The following is a 15,722-nucleotide window of genomic DNA, read 5'->3' as shown; positions in this document are numbered from 1 at the left end:
AAGAGATCTTTTTCAAGTTATATCTTGTTTATTAACAATTTAAAAAAAATTTTAATATGAAATATTGCGGATAGGTCCCGTTCTGGCCAATATTATTTCCTATTAGTTATTATTGAGCGACCGCCTGCAAATGTGGTACCCTGCTTTTTAGAACTGTCGAACAAGGCGAAGCATAGGTATTTTAAACCGTTCGTGCGCGTGTCTCGCAAGAAATATCCCTGCCGTGTGACGTGGAAGGCTGCGGTGCAAAAACCAGGTAAACTACTTCGTAGGCTACTCTTGCAACTGCTATCGATCGCGATTCAAAGATCCGCGCGTGGTAGCATGATCTGCATTATCTGGTTTTTGATCCGACAAAACGTCGCGTTAAACGTTTCTTTAACGCGAACGTTTAAACGGCTCCGTTAATTGTTTATGTTACGCGTAAGGCTGCGTTCGGAAACGTCACCCGGGTATACTCCCTTCTCCTTCTAACTCGCTAAGATAGAAAGAGAAGGGAGTATACTCGTATGCACTCGGGTGACGTTTCCGAACGCAGCCTAAAAGTGCAAAACTCACCCAACGGCGAGACTATTTCATCGTGACAGTCGTCGATTTGCATGGAAAGTATCATCATCGTGTATGAAAAGTAGCGCTCCCACCGCGATTTCTCACTTTCACGTACTAAAATGACAGACTATTCAAATTCAACGCGTTGACACGTGCAATTCAATGTCATGTCAAATTCAATGTCATATCGATACTTCAGAATCCCCACGCAAGGCTGTTCAACATGTTTGGGCAACGCGTGACGCAGAGCGATAATAACAACAATCCGACGGCGAGGAGTCACAGCCAGGATGCGTGTCTTCACGAGAGAAAGACGGGAAGAAGACTAAAGCGACGATATAACAGGCGATATCGATCAGCGTCACGAAAGAATAACTGATATAATTACGTAAGATTTCCTTTGTGAAGTACGAATATCTCTATATTTACATTAACGTTTATTATCTATAACAATATGTAAGGCGCATATCAAATTTCGTCGTAAAATAGCATATAATTTATATCGTACTATATACATAGTAAAGTATACATAAAAAATTCGCAACATTTTTTTATATATCGTTTTGTGCATTGAGATAACAATATTGTCGATTTAAACAATTTTACAAGTGTTGTAGAAATTTTTCATGTATAATATAAGCAGGCATCAATTTGTAAAAGAGAGACATTGGAACATTCGTGTATAGAAAAATATATTGCGGTTTTTTTTTTTTTTTTTCAAAATCTGGGAATGTGCGCAAATCTCTGCTTTCGCACATTGATGAATGGCTCAAGTGTCTTAAACGCATAGGATAACATTTATAAATTATAAAACCTTACGTTAGAGAGTCATGGGAAAAGTCATAAATAAAAAGGTTCGATCTGTAACGAGGCTCGATAATACTTTCATTGTCCTATCTTTAACTTATATGAAACGGCATGAAGAGTGATCTTCGTAGATTGCATCGATGGACAGTTTTAATCATTGATGATGGTGATGACTAAATTATGTTCCGGCCAAGAAAACGTCTTTGGCAATTGAATCTGTAATAAGATATATTAAGACATACATATAAAATATTCGGCAATCTCAGCACTTTTATTTTTTAGATTGATATCCTGAAATAATTGGACGTAACTAAATTCACGCTATACACCATCGTTTTAGGGCCGGTTGTTCCAAGCTGTTGGTAATCTAACTAATAATTAAATCATATGTCTATCTTTGTGTAAAGGATAAACAAAGACATATATATGATTTAACTATTAGTTAGTTTACCAAAAGGTTGGAACAACCGGCCCTTAATAATCTCAAAGCAATCTCGCGTGTTATTACCTTGTCTGGCGCGTTCAAAACTTGAAACTCTTCGGCCATCTTTTCAGACAGTTCTTCCGAGAGGAGCACTTGCAGCCACGGCCCTTGAACGACATACGGCTTCTCTTTGGACACGAAAGTGCCCGTAACCGATGGCGCGACTATCGTAACAGCCGAGTGGGACAGTATGGATTTGAACGTGAAATGCCTTCCGTGCATCACGCGGCCCCTGCAATATCAACATTGCATTATTCATTGGACGTCGCCACCGCGGCGTTGCCGCGTGAACTTTGTTTTCATCATGACTAACTTTATCGCCAACGGCAATAACGAGCCAGCCTCAAGGTTGAACGTTAGGTGTAATCCGGACAGAGCTCTAATACTATTTTCGTCAGAGACGTTGGCATCCTGTTGCTCACACGGCGACAATCTCTCCGTCTTCACGATCGGCTTCACGTCTTCGTCATCGTCGGAATCGTCCCTTTTCTCCCTGTATCTTTCCGCGCTCCTGTCACTTGTTATTTGCACCCACCTGCATCCAGATACATAAAACAACGGTCTTAAACTCAAATCCAATTGACATTCAATCTGTTTTCCGATAATATCGATCAGTTGTCATCACTTACCAACATTTGGCGGACACGCCACTCGTGTTCGACCCGTCCCTTTCGATGCCGCACTGTATCTTCTCCGCTATGGAGGGATCATCTTCCATGGCGGAATGCATTCTTCTCATGTCCGTAACCAACCATGGGCCACAGCCCCTGGCGCTTCTCAGCAAATTAACGACACCCAAGCCGTTCCAATGTTGAGCCGCCTGCAATTCCTCAGAAGTAACGCCGACGATTTGAACGAACGAGACCTGTTTTTAACAATAAAGGAACATAACAATGACCCATCTTCGAAAATTTGAAGCATTATATCCATTTAATTTGCGATTTAAAGCTAAATGCAAATTACTAAGTTACAAATTTTATTTATTTGATGTAAAAATCTTAAGGAATTCAAAAATGAAACCATTATATTTTATGGCGAATACGGGCTTTTTGCACGTACGTCACCGTGGGGCGTCGAGATCGACGTCGGAAGCTGCGGGTCCTGTCCCATTAAAATCTGGGTGATACAACCGTTTCCGCCGTCCAGTGGAGCGTGCCAAGAGACGTGGTCGCCCGGCATCAGCGTGTTCCCGGAATTGAAAACATATTTGGCCAATTGCTGCATCACGTTTGCCGGCCACGTGGGCGGCGTCGTCTCGCCCCTTTCACGAGCAAGACGGAAGGTCAACTCGAATCCGAATCCGCTGGGACGGCCTGGACCAGGTTTGGGATGTAATCTGCCGTCGCCGTGTAAATCGGACAGTCCTAAACTGCATTTAAACAAACGGGTTAAAGCTAACGTAAAATAAATATCTCTCTGTATATCACGATTTTTCTTGTACCCTTCTTTTTAAAGATAATTTCTCTACTACAGGAAGGAATAAAAATCACTTGAGGAAACGTTAAAAAGTTTTTGCGTACAAGAGAATAAGAGATGCTCAACGATATCTCGCAAAAAAGTACGTAGACTTTTCGTCAATGACGAAAGTATAATTAGCCGGCGCAGACGAAAAAGGGGAAGTCCGGCGCTTCTATTTCCGACTCCCCGCGCTTTAAACGACTTTGTTTCTCCTGCACCCTACGCGCTCTCTATATATAGAGAAGAGCGCGGAGTAGTATTAGGACAGCTGTCTGAAATTGAAGACGCGAAGGGTCGCCAGCGCGAAGAAAAAAAAGGGGGGGAAAGAGCCCGCACCCTTTGGCGGAAGATCATTCGTCATTCCGCACACAGATTCCAATGAAACGTAGTAATGAAACGGTAGCGCCGACATATCGCGCATCTGCCATAGTTCGTATTCCACTTAAACTTAACGAACGCGCGCGAGTCTTGAATTATATCCTATATTTAATGCAAGCACGTTTCTCAAATAATACATTTAAATTCATTTGCCGCGTACTTACTCTTTCATGCTCACAAACATATTCACACATTCGCATATTACTCATTTTACTGTTCCGTCATGCATATGTAGATATTTTTATTTTTATTATTTGTATTCTTTTTTTTCTTATTTTTTAATAATTTCTTTTATCATTCCTTATTAATTTCTCATTAATTATCTTATTTAGTTTGATATTGATTTGGTTTCTATTTTTGTAACAAGTTTTGATACATTACTTGATATATTATATTTCATATATTACAAATGTAACTAATCAATGTATTTTAGTTTTAACGCTTGACGGAACGCTGTCCGGCGCTCAATAAATAGCGATATCTATCTATGTAAATCCACATGTGTGGAAATGAAAAATATATAAATATTTTCTAATCAATTTAGTTACTCGTTTCCTGAGGTTTGAATAAAATTGGAGCAACAAATTGCTCGCACCAAATCTTTAGATTCAAAATGAGTCTCTGGTAATCTGATACCCTGCATAGAGCTTACACGTAGCACTAATGTCAACATTCTTACCTGATGTAGTGCCAGTGTGGAGGTACACCGAGCTCAGGATATCCCGAATTGGCGTACATGCTGATGTAGTCGAGGGGATCAGGTCCTCCTAACCTAAAGGGAAAACTCGAGTCAGCTGACAGGATATCCGGTTTCGTGTGTGTAAAAGGGGAGGCTAAATATAGTCATCGTAATCGCCTTTTCTCGCGAGGGTGGAATAGAAAAACCGAGTTCCTGCCGATGCCTCTCAAATAAACGTATTTCGTACGGTTCATGATTTCAGTACATTGGCTTGATAAAATTGATACTATAATTCGTAAAAAATCTGCAAGCATTCCACCATCTCCACGTGATAATCAGAAAACAATAACAGAGAGAATTGATACATTAATTGGCTCGAACAAGATTAATTAATTAAATACGATTAATAAAATAATCGCTAGAGCGTCAAAAGACGTACGCACAAAATTGATTTTAATCGACTGACCAGCGGGACCAAGCCAAGTATCCAAGCCACCTGTGACCCTCGGTAAAATAAACGGTCTCTCGACATTCCTCAGCGAGAACAATTGGCGAGAACAGTCGTTGCCGTGGTGTGGTCGGGTTCTTACCAGTATTTTATCACCGCCGTAACCGTCAGCGGATTACTCTGGTCCGGGTAGATCTGCTTGCAGAGGCTGTGCAGAGCGTCCAAGCCTGGGGCCCGTGGCGACGGCGGTGGCGGCGGCGGTAGCGAGACCTGGGCCGGCTGGCCCGGTAGGAAACACCTCGAGAACTCCTCGCGCTCGCGCATGTTCGCGCCGTACATAAAACTCCGGTGGCGTACGCCGAATCGCCGAATATACGCGCCTTTGTTTACCCACAACGGTCACCGCACGCAACGCGACGCAGTCGCACGCTCGGAGCTGCTCGGAACTCGGAACGGCACCCAACGGCGCCAGCGGTAACAGCACTGACAAACAAAAGCGTGAACGTGAACGTCTCTCCGGCGCGCGTGCAACGTAGACGAGAGATCGGCAGGCGAATGGGATCTCGAGAGCGATGCGTGCGCAGCACTCCCTACAGACGTCAAAAGTTACTAAACCTGGCCGCTGGATATCCACCGCATCTGGAGCAATTAAATTCCAATTAATTCCAAATAATTAATCGGCGATTAATTTTTTATCAAGTAACTTATCAAGTAATGTATCAAGTAATTTATCAAGTAATACTATTTTGTTAACATGGAATAATAAACTTTTTTGTTGCTTACATGGAAAGATCGAAATATTAGATTAAGGACGAATTAATTTTGCAAATTCATTTCGTCGATATCTTGATATCTACCAACTGATCAATAGATTTGACACGCAAACTTGATTTGGCAGATGTGCCTGTATTAAATAGGGGACATAATTTACAACGACATATAGCATCCTTGAGACTATTTTTTTCTATTTTTACGATTCTTCTATGTATCAAACACGTTCGTTAAATAGGTTACAGTTTCACAAAATGCAACGTTTTGTCTTGGTGCACATACCTTGCAATTCCTGCAGATTTCACAGATTGTCCTCGAAGTAATTTTTGAACCTCTCACAGTTTGTGTATAATCTAAACATAACCTCGACATTTATTAAACAGCTTTACCTTCAATAGTCGATCGTATCTCCAATTTCAGCTCATAAAAACTTTTCGATTTCATCTCACTTTTCTCTAGTTCCACCTCGTTAAAGAAACGTCTGTTAAATGGACCATGCACTTCATATCTCGATTATCGCCCATGCAAGCACGTGGGAATCGTGGAGCAAAACAAACATCGTCCCGCCATCTTGTGGAATTCTCGACACACGTGCACGTGCACGTGCACGTGCACCCGGTGCACCGCCGACCCACGTGACGCCTTACAGATTTGAGCTTTTAAATTAAACTTATATGACGTTTCTTCGGACGCTCTTAAGACGTTTCTCATATTTCTAAAAAATAATAATTAAAAATTAGAATAATTTAAGCCTAAAAAGACATTAACAATGTGAAAAAAACGTCAAGTATATTTTTTATTTTAATATAGATATAAAATGTTTTTTTATTTAACGAATTTTGTCTTATTGTATGTATATGTACATGTACACGTAAATAAAGTTGTAAAATATGAACACAATTTTTTTCTGCAGCTTGTTCTGCTTTTATCAAATATAATTGTTATTATTAGAAATATATATCTCGGCGACACTATAATAAAAGCTGAAACATTCTATAATATATTTTGTTTTTTAATTTTTGGTTTTTTATACTATTTTATAGCAAATCATTTCAGAAAGCATAGGGGCCCTGAAGGGGCTAGAGATAAGAATATTGAGATAAAGAATATCGATGTTATCATCTACTATAAATATAAATTTTTCGATTATTAAAATATAAAAATATCTTATACAGAATAATTAAGTTTTAAGTGGTATTTTAATATAATAGTATTAAATTCAATGATTCATTATTATACATGTGCTTCATAAATAGGAATGCATATATTTATGATGCAATAATATCATATATATTGCTACAAAACTATTTTTCTCTCTACAGTTTCATCATTCGATAGATAATTAAACCTAGATGATAAGAATAAAGTTGCAATTTTTATTTAAAATTAAATATTATCGGGCCTTAATATATGTGTACGCATTTATGAAACAACAGCTGGATAATGATAAATCATAAGATTAATATATATTATATTATGAGTTATTTAAATTTTAAGTCACATGAACTTCTATAAGTTCATTGTTGAAGTATTTCGTCGGAGTTTCAGAACAGAAAAAATCTGTGCGGATATAGCGTGTGTTACCTGTTGAAAATATTTGTGGACATATTGGCTACGTAGTTCAATGTCCACATTTTGTGCACGCAGAGGCGCCGTGGACGGGCATCCACTTAAAATGCGAGCATGTCCACTCTAGAACTTCTCTCTCTCTCTTTTTATATTCTTATATTGCACTATTACGCATGAGTGGAAAAATTCCATTTGTTTGGATCTGGATGGAATAAAAAAAAAGATCTGTTCTTTATAACTGCGCCAATTGAAATACAATTATATAATTAGACACATTATGGCTGCGGTCCACTTGACGCTACAAATGCTTCGAAGCATTCCTCTTCTCTTTTCTTTCAATGAAGAAAGAAGGAGAAGAAGAACGCTCCAAAGCATTTGTAGCGTCAAGTGGACCGCAGCCTATAATAGAGAGAAAAAGATATAAGATGGAACGAATATAGAAGTTCAGCTATGGACGAAGGAACGACTTACACATGTATTCTATACACATGTCTCGATTAATTAGCACATTAACAGAAAAAAAAACTGCGCTAAAAGGAAGATATTTTCTTTTCTTTATCAAAGATTATGTTACATAAAACTGTAAAAATAAAATGAAAATATAAATAAATAAACCTAATATATTCTAATTATCTAATATATGTTTTTTATTCAACACCTTTTATCTTTCCTTTTTTTTTTTAATTAAATCCGAATCTATGTTATCTTTTCTAGTACGTCGTATTACAATTAACTGCCGTTTTTTTTGCAATGCGTGATTTTTCGCAATCTTTATTTGAGTTATATAGATAGTATATAATATAAATCACGATAAAACGGCGATAAAATAATTGTGGTAAGTAGGCAATAAAAACAATAACTTGATAGGTGATTGTAGGTGACGAATATTCGATCGAGGCGACCAAAAACATCGCAATGTCATCCGTCTCCAGTTACTCTCCCCGATGGTCCATTTAAGTCTGGTTGCTGATCGCGTCATCATGGCAGTTCCACGACCTTTCTAGAAGCTTCCCAGATACGCCACTGAGCTTCTCGAGACCGGCGCTACTGCTATTTCCCAGTTTGCGAATCGGAATTCGGAATAAACACCAGGAGGTGTCCCGTGTCCCGAAAGGAACGAGTATCCGGAGTCCGGAGTACCCATCTCCGTAGAAGCGGGCGAAGGAAGGAAAGGAGAAGGGGGAGGTGGAGTGGAGGAGGAGCAGCAAACGTGGACGGCGTCGAGGGGATCGTTTCCGCGTGCCACCCACGGTGCTCGCTCGCTTCGGGGTACAGGCGTCTGACAGCGTCCGCCGTCCGCCGTCCGCGGTGTTCGCATATGCCAGTTCGCAGCAGCAGCAGCAGCAGCTTCGGCGGCCGGCAGCGTGAGGCGAGGCAGCGGATCTCTGTGCGCGCAAGCGTGACACGGGATTTACAGCATGGCGGAGCGCAGGAAAAGCAGGAAGCGCAAAGATGTAAGCGTTGACGCATATGGGCGAGAATCGGCGGCGTGTCGCGCGCGGGACGTGGCACGCGAACGCGCCCCGGCGATCGGCCGGACTCGGCGAAGCGCGCGACTCGTCGTGCGCCGCGATCACCCGCGCGTTCCGGGTCGATTCGCGAAACGTGTCAGCGCTGACGTGCGCCGCAGCGTCGAGTGCGTGTGACGTAGACAGACCACGAGATGCTTCCCACGATCCTCCCGGAACGGGGGAGATTCTGGGGAACGCGTTCTCTCGCGTTTCCCCTCATGTCAGTCGAATTCGCGTGCTCCCTCGCGTCCTTCCCCCTTTCCCGTTTCCCTCGGGATGAACTGTCTAACGGACCTCATTGTTTCTTTAACAGGAAGTAGCCAGTTTGGATACTAAGATCGCCCAGGACAAACCGTCCAAGAAGGAGTACGCGGTAGCCAAGTGGATCCGCAACAATGTACCGTCGAAGAAGACCAAGTTCGATAGGACCCACATCGTCGAATACTTCACTGGGTCGCGCGCGATTGACGCCCTACTGGAAAACTCACCCTGGAGCACGGTGTTCGAGAACCGCGAGCAGGTCTCCCAGTTCTTAGACCTGATGCTCAGGCACAAGTTCTTTCACCGAGCCAAGAAGGTGGTGATTTCGGAGGAGGAACTCAACAAAATGCGGGGCATTAAGAAGAAGACTAAGGATACGAAAGAGGACACTAAGGAGAGCAAAGACGCGGCAGTGGTGAAGGAGGAGAAAGGCGAAGAGAAAAGCTACGAACGGAAAAAGCCAAAAGTAAGGATAAACGATCATTCGTGCCGCTAAAACTCCTTTTCTTTGTCTCGTTTTTTAATGAGAAATACGTGTTCTTCCAGGTAAGACTAGAAATGCACATGGAACAGTACTTTGTGGATTGTAACGATGCGTACGTGTGGATATACGAATCGATTCCTGTGTATTACTGGTTCTTCGGCACGCTCGTAGTTTTAGGTGCGATAGGAGTCTGTCTCTTCCCGCTGTGGCCCTTAACCATTCGTCATGGAGTTTACTATCTAAGCGTCGCGGCTGCGGGATTTCTCGTATTTATATTAGCACTGGCTATTATTAGAATGATCGTGTTCTGTCTTCTGTGGGTACCCACGTTGGGTAGATGTCATCTATGGCTGCTGCCTAATCTGACAGCAGATGTTGGCTTCTTCGCGTCCTTCTGGCCATTATATCAAGTTAGTAGTTTATTTCATTCATTTCCATTCATTCATTGGTCACAGTGACGGACATTTCAATCTAATTGATTCAAAAATTTCCTTACAGTATGAATATTATGGTCCCACGTCGGACGGCGACAAGAAAGCGAACAAAAAGAAAAGAAGGAAAGAAAAGGATTCTGACTCCGAGGATGCGCCACTACTTCAGTCAGTTTTGTGATTCATACTTGATTAGGCACTTAATAAAATATAATACGAATCTCTGATTCGACATATTTTTATGTCCTCAGAGAAGAGAAACCTGTAGCGACGGAGGCATCTAACGAAGAGTTATCTTTGCCTAGCGAAGAGAGGAAAACTTCGTCCGATTCGGCCGAAGGAGAGGATGGCAGTGAGGAAGGCTCGGAGAGCGAGAAGTCTAATACGAGTCGAGATTTTGTTATGATTTAAAACGTGCGCGCGCGCGTGAACACCGGGCAGTAGATAGCTTCATGTTTGCTGGGACAAACAGCTATATTAATTGTCACATTAATCATCACTGAAATCGATATACATATGCTTGCGGTGCGTTAATCCGAGCGTCGAATTCGACGCATGAATCTAGCAAACCGATCGTAGCGAATTCTCCACATCTATTGCATTTAAGGGTACGCGCGTTCATGAACGAGTGGGAAAATCGCTTGTGACTTTTTGCATGGAGAGAATTTTCCGTAACTGGCGTGAATGTAAAGTATTGTCTCTAAAAAGCGTAAGCGTGATATAAGGCATATTTTATTCTATACATACATAGATATCTATACAAATATATATGTGTAATATGAGGAAATCGTATTAGACGTAATTTCGTTATCAGTTTCCGTTGAATAAATTGTGGGTACTGTTCGAAGTCTTCAAATCTCTCAATGCGATCAATGTCTACCGACAATGTAGTTAATTAATAAATACGCACCGAGTTCTCTCCGTTAGATGTTAAATCTTTGAATCTAGAGAGGACTGATTTATAGCTGGAAGAGAAGGAATCTTTACGGGTACAGAACTTGACGTTTTCTTCGTTGTTCGGCGATTTAGCGCGAGTTCCTTTTTTTAGAAGAAATTAGGCCCGATTTTACAGATGAATATATATTCCGGGTTTAATACAGATAACTTATATTTTTATGCGAAATTTCCAATGATAATTATTGTTATTACTATATTATTATTATATTATTACTTTTACGATTGTCATTATATCAGGATCTGTAGGTCTTGTGGATTTATCTATATGGAAATAAAGATAAAATAAAGCGTTATATATCTATTTTAAGTGGTCATTGTTTTGACCTGCTAGTTCCATGTTAGATTACGGTCGATTGGCCTTGAGTGTCATCTTGCGCAGCATCGCGTTGCACATGGCCGCATAAGGATTCAGAGCGACCAGTTGCGATTTAGCGAAGCTCGAGCCAGCCTTGGCCGCACGAGTGAAGTCTTCCTTGGCCTTGTCGTCCTGCTCCATCCAACGGTAAAGGGCACCTCGTTGACAGAGTGCCTGAATGCCAGCTCTTCCTTTTCCTTCGCTCAACTCCACCGCCAGATGCAGATCCTTCAACGCTTCTAAATAATTTGCACGATAATCGAAATTGCAGTTCTCTCCTGTGAAATTTATATAGAAACTCTTTTTCGATATTCGTAACTGACGTAACTAAAAGTACCTTCATCTCGATTCGCCAGACGTAACGCTTGCGCTCTATCATTTAAGATCGACGGCGATTCAGGTGCCTGTTTTAACGCCTCGTGGAAAAGCCGAAAGGATTCGTCGAAGTTCTTCTCTTCCGCGCAGACTATTGCCTTCTTCACTATGTCTAGTACATTCGGTTCTAAACGAACCTCCTCAAAGGCATCCGTCGTCTCTTCTTAACAAAATATTAAAAGAAATATATATGTTATATGTATCACGTATAGCTTTTATATACAGAAAGTTGTATCTTATAATTGCGCATCCCAAATTTCAATTGTTTCCCATTCCAGAAGAAAATATTTTAAATAAAAATTTCACAGTTTTAGGAAAAAATATAATGCATATAAGAAGTTTTTTATACGTGTTTTAGTAATGTTATCAATATTTTATTTTAAATGAAATTTATGTGATTTTTCTTATACATATAATACGAAAATTAAATTTAAAAAATTAATGATTTTGTTTAAAAATAACCGCGTAAAGTACGATAGGGAGGAAAGGCAAAGAGCAATGAAAAACAAATGGCGCTTGTCGTTGTCAAGGGCGCACTTCCGACTTCTGATTTTCTCAACGAAAAAGACAAAGCGACGATCGTCTTCGGTCGCGTCGTTTTCGTTCATTCTGTCTTTACAATTTGAGCTAGCAACACGTTTTGATTGAAGTGCTTTTACGTTTTGTAACATTGTGTTAACAAATTAGATTAAGTGATTTCATTGTAAAGAGTCGTGTTGACTTCTTTGCGTGAGCTCTCAAATTATCTATTCTTGTTTGTGGACGGCGAATTCCAACGAGAGTTGAAGAAAAGAGATTTCCATCGCATAACGACTACGGATCGTTCCAGCCATTTTGTGAGCTCCTCCATATAACGAAAGAGCACCCTCATCAACCATCCATAGGAATAGATAAGAGAAAGGAATGATGCCGACATGACATCATTCAGCTAGCTCCTAGTGCCGACACGACACAAGGAACCACGAGAGATTTTCTCTCTGTCTGTTCGGTTCGACGAACTGTTCATCCTAACACAGGTATTTAGTAGAGTTTCAATGAAACCCGAGAAGAGTTTGTGATGTAACTCTCTTGGTTTTAGAAACATCGCTCAATTGATCAAGGTTCGAGCCAATTCAATGCAAGACGTTCATGTAGAAAGATTTTGTGAGAACCAGACGTTCTTTTCATTATAATTTATGTTAAGTAAAATCATTCAGTTACTTTAACTATAATTTAAAATAACTTAACAAACGTTTGTCATTGCTCAATTTAAGGAAATCTTCACTGTAATTCATTTCATCAGAATTTCAGTTAACATCTGTTTAACGCATCTAGCTAAAACATTGTTAAATTCCGTTGATATTGTGCATGTTTTGACGTGATATTTGACATATTATGCATGGTCTGATGTAATATTTAACATATTGTGTATGTTCTGAAGTGATATTTGATATATTGTACATGTTTTAGTGTGATAATTGTATAATTTTCATGCTTTGATATGTTTACATATGTTAAGATATATTCTGATAAACTAAATTAATATTTTGTACATGCTTCTTCAAATAGAACACAAAGATAATAGTTCATTTCTTCTAAGTACAATTTAATTCTAGTTCACATTGTCCTTTGAGTTCATGCTTAATTAAAGATTACCATTTTTCTTTAAATTCAAGTTATTTATAATTTAATAGCTTACATTGTTCAATAATACTTCATTCCGTTGATTCATTCCTTTATAGTTTAATGTAATTAACAACTCAGAGATAAACAAAAACTTCATCTTATTATCAGAATATATCTGTTCAAATTTATTTATATTATATATTTGATTATGTATAATTTCAAACGTTGATAACTCAAGCTGTATTTTACTCACTCATTTATAAAAAGAGTGTTCGAACAATTATAAACGAATTATTGATCTCAATTGGTATTGCTCTCTTCCTTTCTCGTACAGTTCAATACAGAGTCCTTCAACAGATTTACAAAATATATTTAATACTCTACCCTGATATAAAATACGAAACATTGGCTTGTAACATGTATTTGTTCGGTTTTTCAAGAAAAATTCAAAATTCAAATATGTATCGAAATAAATCTTGATTTATATATTGCCCATTTTTAAATAACTTTTGACAATCTTTTACACAATTTTATGATTCCATCCCCCAATTTTCCTAAATTTTTAAGCGAGAAAACAGATTTTGCAGTTTTCCAAAGAAACGGGAATAATTTTACAGAGATCGGAGTAAGTATAGTAATCTAAAGATGCAAGGTCAGAGATGAATATGGCGAATGGGATATAGATATGGGGATATGGGATATATAGAACATCTCAAACAACAATTTTTTCCAGAGCAACATGCGGTCTGGCACTGTCCTTGTGGAACACAACGCCCTTCTGTTGACCAATTCTGAACGTTCCTCGTCGATTGCTGCCTATAGTTTGGTCCATTTATTCGAATTAATCGTTTGATTCGATGGTAGGAGCTCATATATAGTATGATAATTTCGATAATACACAATATCTTCGACTGTATCATAAATCCACCTTTTCCATCTCATCAAACACATAGGATGACTTTCTTCGGAGGATCGCTTTGCTTGTTTCAGGATCTTTTCTGCTCAATGTTGTTGCAAATGATCCATTTTTCATCGTCTGATATTATTCGTTTAAAAAATGGATCGGTTTCATTGCGCTTTAGCAGCAAATGGAGATGCGGTTAGCATCTTTTCACGTTTGTGGTTTGCTTTTTTTTTGTTGCGTTTGCCCTGCGTTCTTATTTTTGCGATAATAGAAAGGCATTGGATGTCCGTGATGCACCTTTTTTCCCCACCATCTTTAAAATTACGTGCAACAAGCACAATATCAAATTTGATCAAATTCTTTTCAAAAGGTGAGGCGTGATTCAGAATAGTACAGTCTAAAGTGACAGTACTTTTATGAGAAGGGGATTGAAAGTTTACAGAAGAGATCGATGGCAAACTGTCATTGATAATGGAGAATATGTACTTAACAAAATAAAAACATTGCTTTAAAATTTGTTTCTTGTATTAAAATAATTGATAACTTATAATTAAGTACTCTATAATTATTTGTATATGTATCTTAGTTTAATTTGGATATGATACAGAGTTTACAGAAATTGAATGGCAACGTAAAACTTTCCATATAATTTTATTCAAGGCTCGACAGAGCGCAGCCTTGAGAATTGATACAACAACAAGAAACTTATCTCTGTTATTGCATCGCGCAGTTCCTTGCATATTCATGACAATCTGAATGTCTCGCGTGAGAATGACTCGCGCCGGAATACATTTTGCGCCAGACGAATGCGGTCACCCATGGGCTTTAAGCGCTCGCGGATTTTTCGAGCGATCTGTGAGAAGCCTGCGGTTTGAATCGTGTCCAACTAGTGCAACAAGTGTCTCGACTACACCGTCATTAAGATTGAATGGCAATCTCGGCTTTAAATCGCGCGCAGCGGAGTTACACGCAGAATTACAAAGGATCCACCATCCATGTTATTATCTTCAGCTTTAAATCGTTACACTTAAAGGTTTAAAGAAGTTCTGATACGTATCTTTAGATCGGTTATGAATATACGAATAAATAATATTGACAATAATAATAAGTGAATCAGGACTGTTATGATGTATAATCAATTAGAGAGAAAAATATCATTTTTACAATCCGGACTGGATCTTGATGGTAGCCTAACAATTATTGTATACTTTTTCCAGACTCGGTAAACTGCGCGCCGATTTTTTGCCGGTCTTTAAAATATAGCTTCCTGTTGGAACAGTAAATCATACATACTAATATCGATAATCGATTTAAATTTTGATGTTAATAAGCATCCTTAAATCACTGTAAAGAATTTATTGCGAAAAATAATATTGAATTTATTATTATCTATAATACTGTTAGTGTAAGGTGAAAAAGCGTTATTTTAAACGTTTTAGATAATATAGTATGGATTTTAATAATTGATAGATAACGTAGCACGGATTTTAATAACTGCTAATTATGCTGTCACCAGCCACGTACCAACTTCCTGGAAAGCCGGAAAGTCTGGAATATCAGACGGACCGAGCGGCTGAAACGGATCGAAGATCGTCTTCAGAACGGCTCTGTCACCTTCGCTCAGGCTCTCCATGATGTCGACTGAATTCTTCCGTAAATCTCAACGTATCCATTCGACGGGGACTCGTTTCTGTTT

At 39.3% G+C, this 15,722-nt stretch overlaps 3 protein-coding genes across 5 annotated transcripts; 1 reads left to right on the top strand and 2 right to left on the bottom strand.

Annotated features, from left to right (window-relative positions):
- Positions 1 to 969: 969 nt before the first annotated feature.
- On the bottom strand, positions 970 to 6,268 carry Su(fu) (suppressor of fused). Of its 2 annotated transcripts, XM_071704086.1 has the most exons (9): positions 6,024 to 6,268; positions 5,857 to 5,927; positions 4,946 to 5,442; positions 4,356 to 4,448; positions 2,900 to 3,209; positions 2,470 to 2,705; positions 2,154 to 2,375; positions 1,865 to 2,072; positions 970 to 1,572 (listed from the first exon to the last, which is right to left on the bottom strand). In XM_071704086.1, exons 3-9 carry the CDS (start codon positions 5,140 to 5,142, stop codon positions 1,507 to 1,509), a joined length of 1,332 nt encoding a protein of 443 aa, XP_071560187.1. In that variant the 5' UTR covers positions 5,143 to 5,442; positions 5,857 to 5,927; positions 6,024 to 6,268; the 3' UTR covers positions 970 to 1,506. The 2 variants fall into 2 exon arrangements, with proteins under 2 accessions (XP_071560187.1, XP_071560186.1); XM_071704085.1 differs by lacking the exons at positions 5,857 to 5,927; positions 6,024 to 6,268 and adding an exon at positions 5,587 to 5,683.
- A 1,853-nt stretch (positions 6,269 to 8,121) lies between these two features.
- Trp1 (translocation protein 1) lies at positions 8,122 to 11,088 on the top strand. The gene is made up of 5 exons (XM_071704087.1): positions 8,122 to 8,597; positions 8,968 to 9,381; positions 9,462 to 9,809; positions 9,898 to 9,998; positions 10,082 to 11,088. Exons 1-5 carry the CDS (start codon positions 8,562 to 8,564, stop codon positions 10,239 to 10,241), a joined length of 1,059 nt encoding a protein of 352 aa, XP_071560188.1. The 5' UTR covers positions 8,122 to 8,561; the 3' UTR covers positions 10,242 to 11,088.
- LOC139771365 (tetratricopeptide repeat protein 36-like) lies at positions 10,541 to 15,708 on the bottom strand. Of its 2 annotated transcripts, none has more exons than XM_071704089.1 (3): positions 15,551 to 15,708; positions 11,480 to 11,680; positions 10,541 to 11,381 (listed from the first exon to the last, which is right to left on the bottom strand). In XM_071704089.1, exons 1-3 carry the CDS (start codon positions 15,657 to 15,659, stop codon positions 11,131 to 11,133), a joined length of 561 nt encoding a protein of 186 aa, XP_071560190.1. In that variant the 5' UTR covers positions 15,660 to 15,708; the 3' UTR covers positions 10,541 to 11,130. The 2 variants fall into 2 exon arrangements, with proteins under 2 accessions (XP_071560190.1, XP_071560191.1); XM_071704090.1 differs by having other exon boundaries at positions 11,480 to 11,677; positions 15,551 to 15,681.
- Positions 15,709 to 15,722: the final 14 nt, after the last annotated feature.

The sequence above is a fragment of the Temnothorax nylanderi genome, unplaced genomic scaffold, assembly GCF_030848795.1.
Source record: "Temnothorax nylanderi isolate EJ_2023f unplaced genomic scaffold, tnyl_v1.0 TNYL_tig0039_pilon, whole genome shotgun sequence".
Lineage (NCBI taxonomy): Eukaryota > Metazoa > Arthropoda > Insecta > Hymenoptera > Formicidae > Temnothorax > Temnothorax nylanderi.
This window is presented reverse-complemented; position numbering and strand designations above follow the sequence as displayed.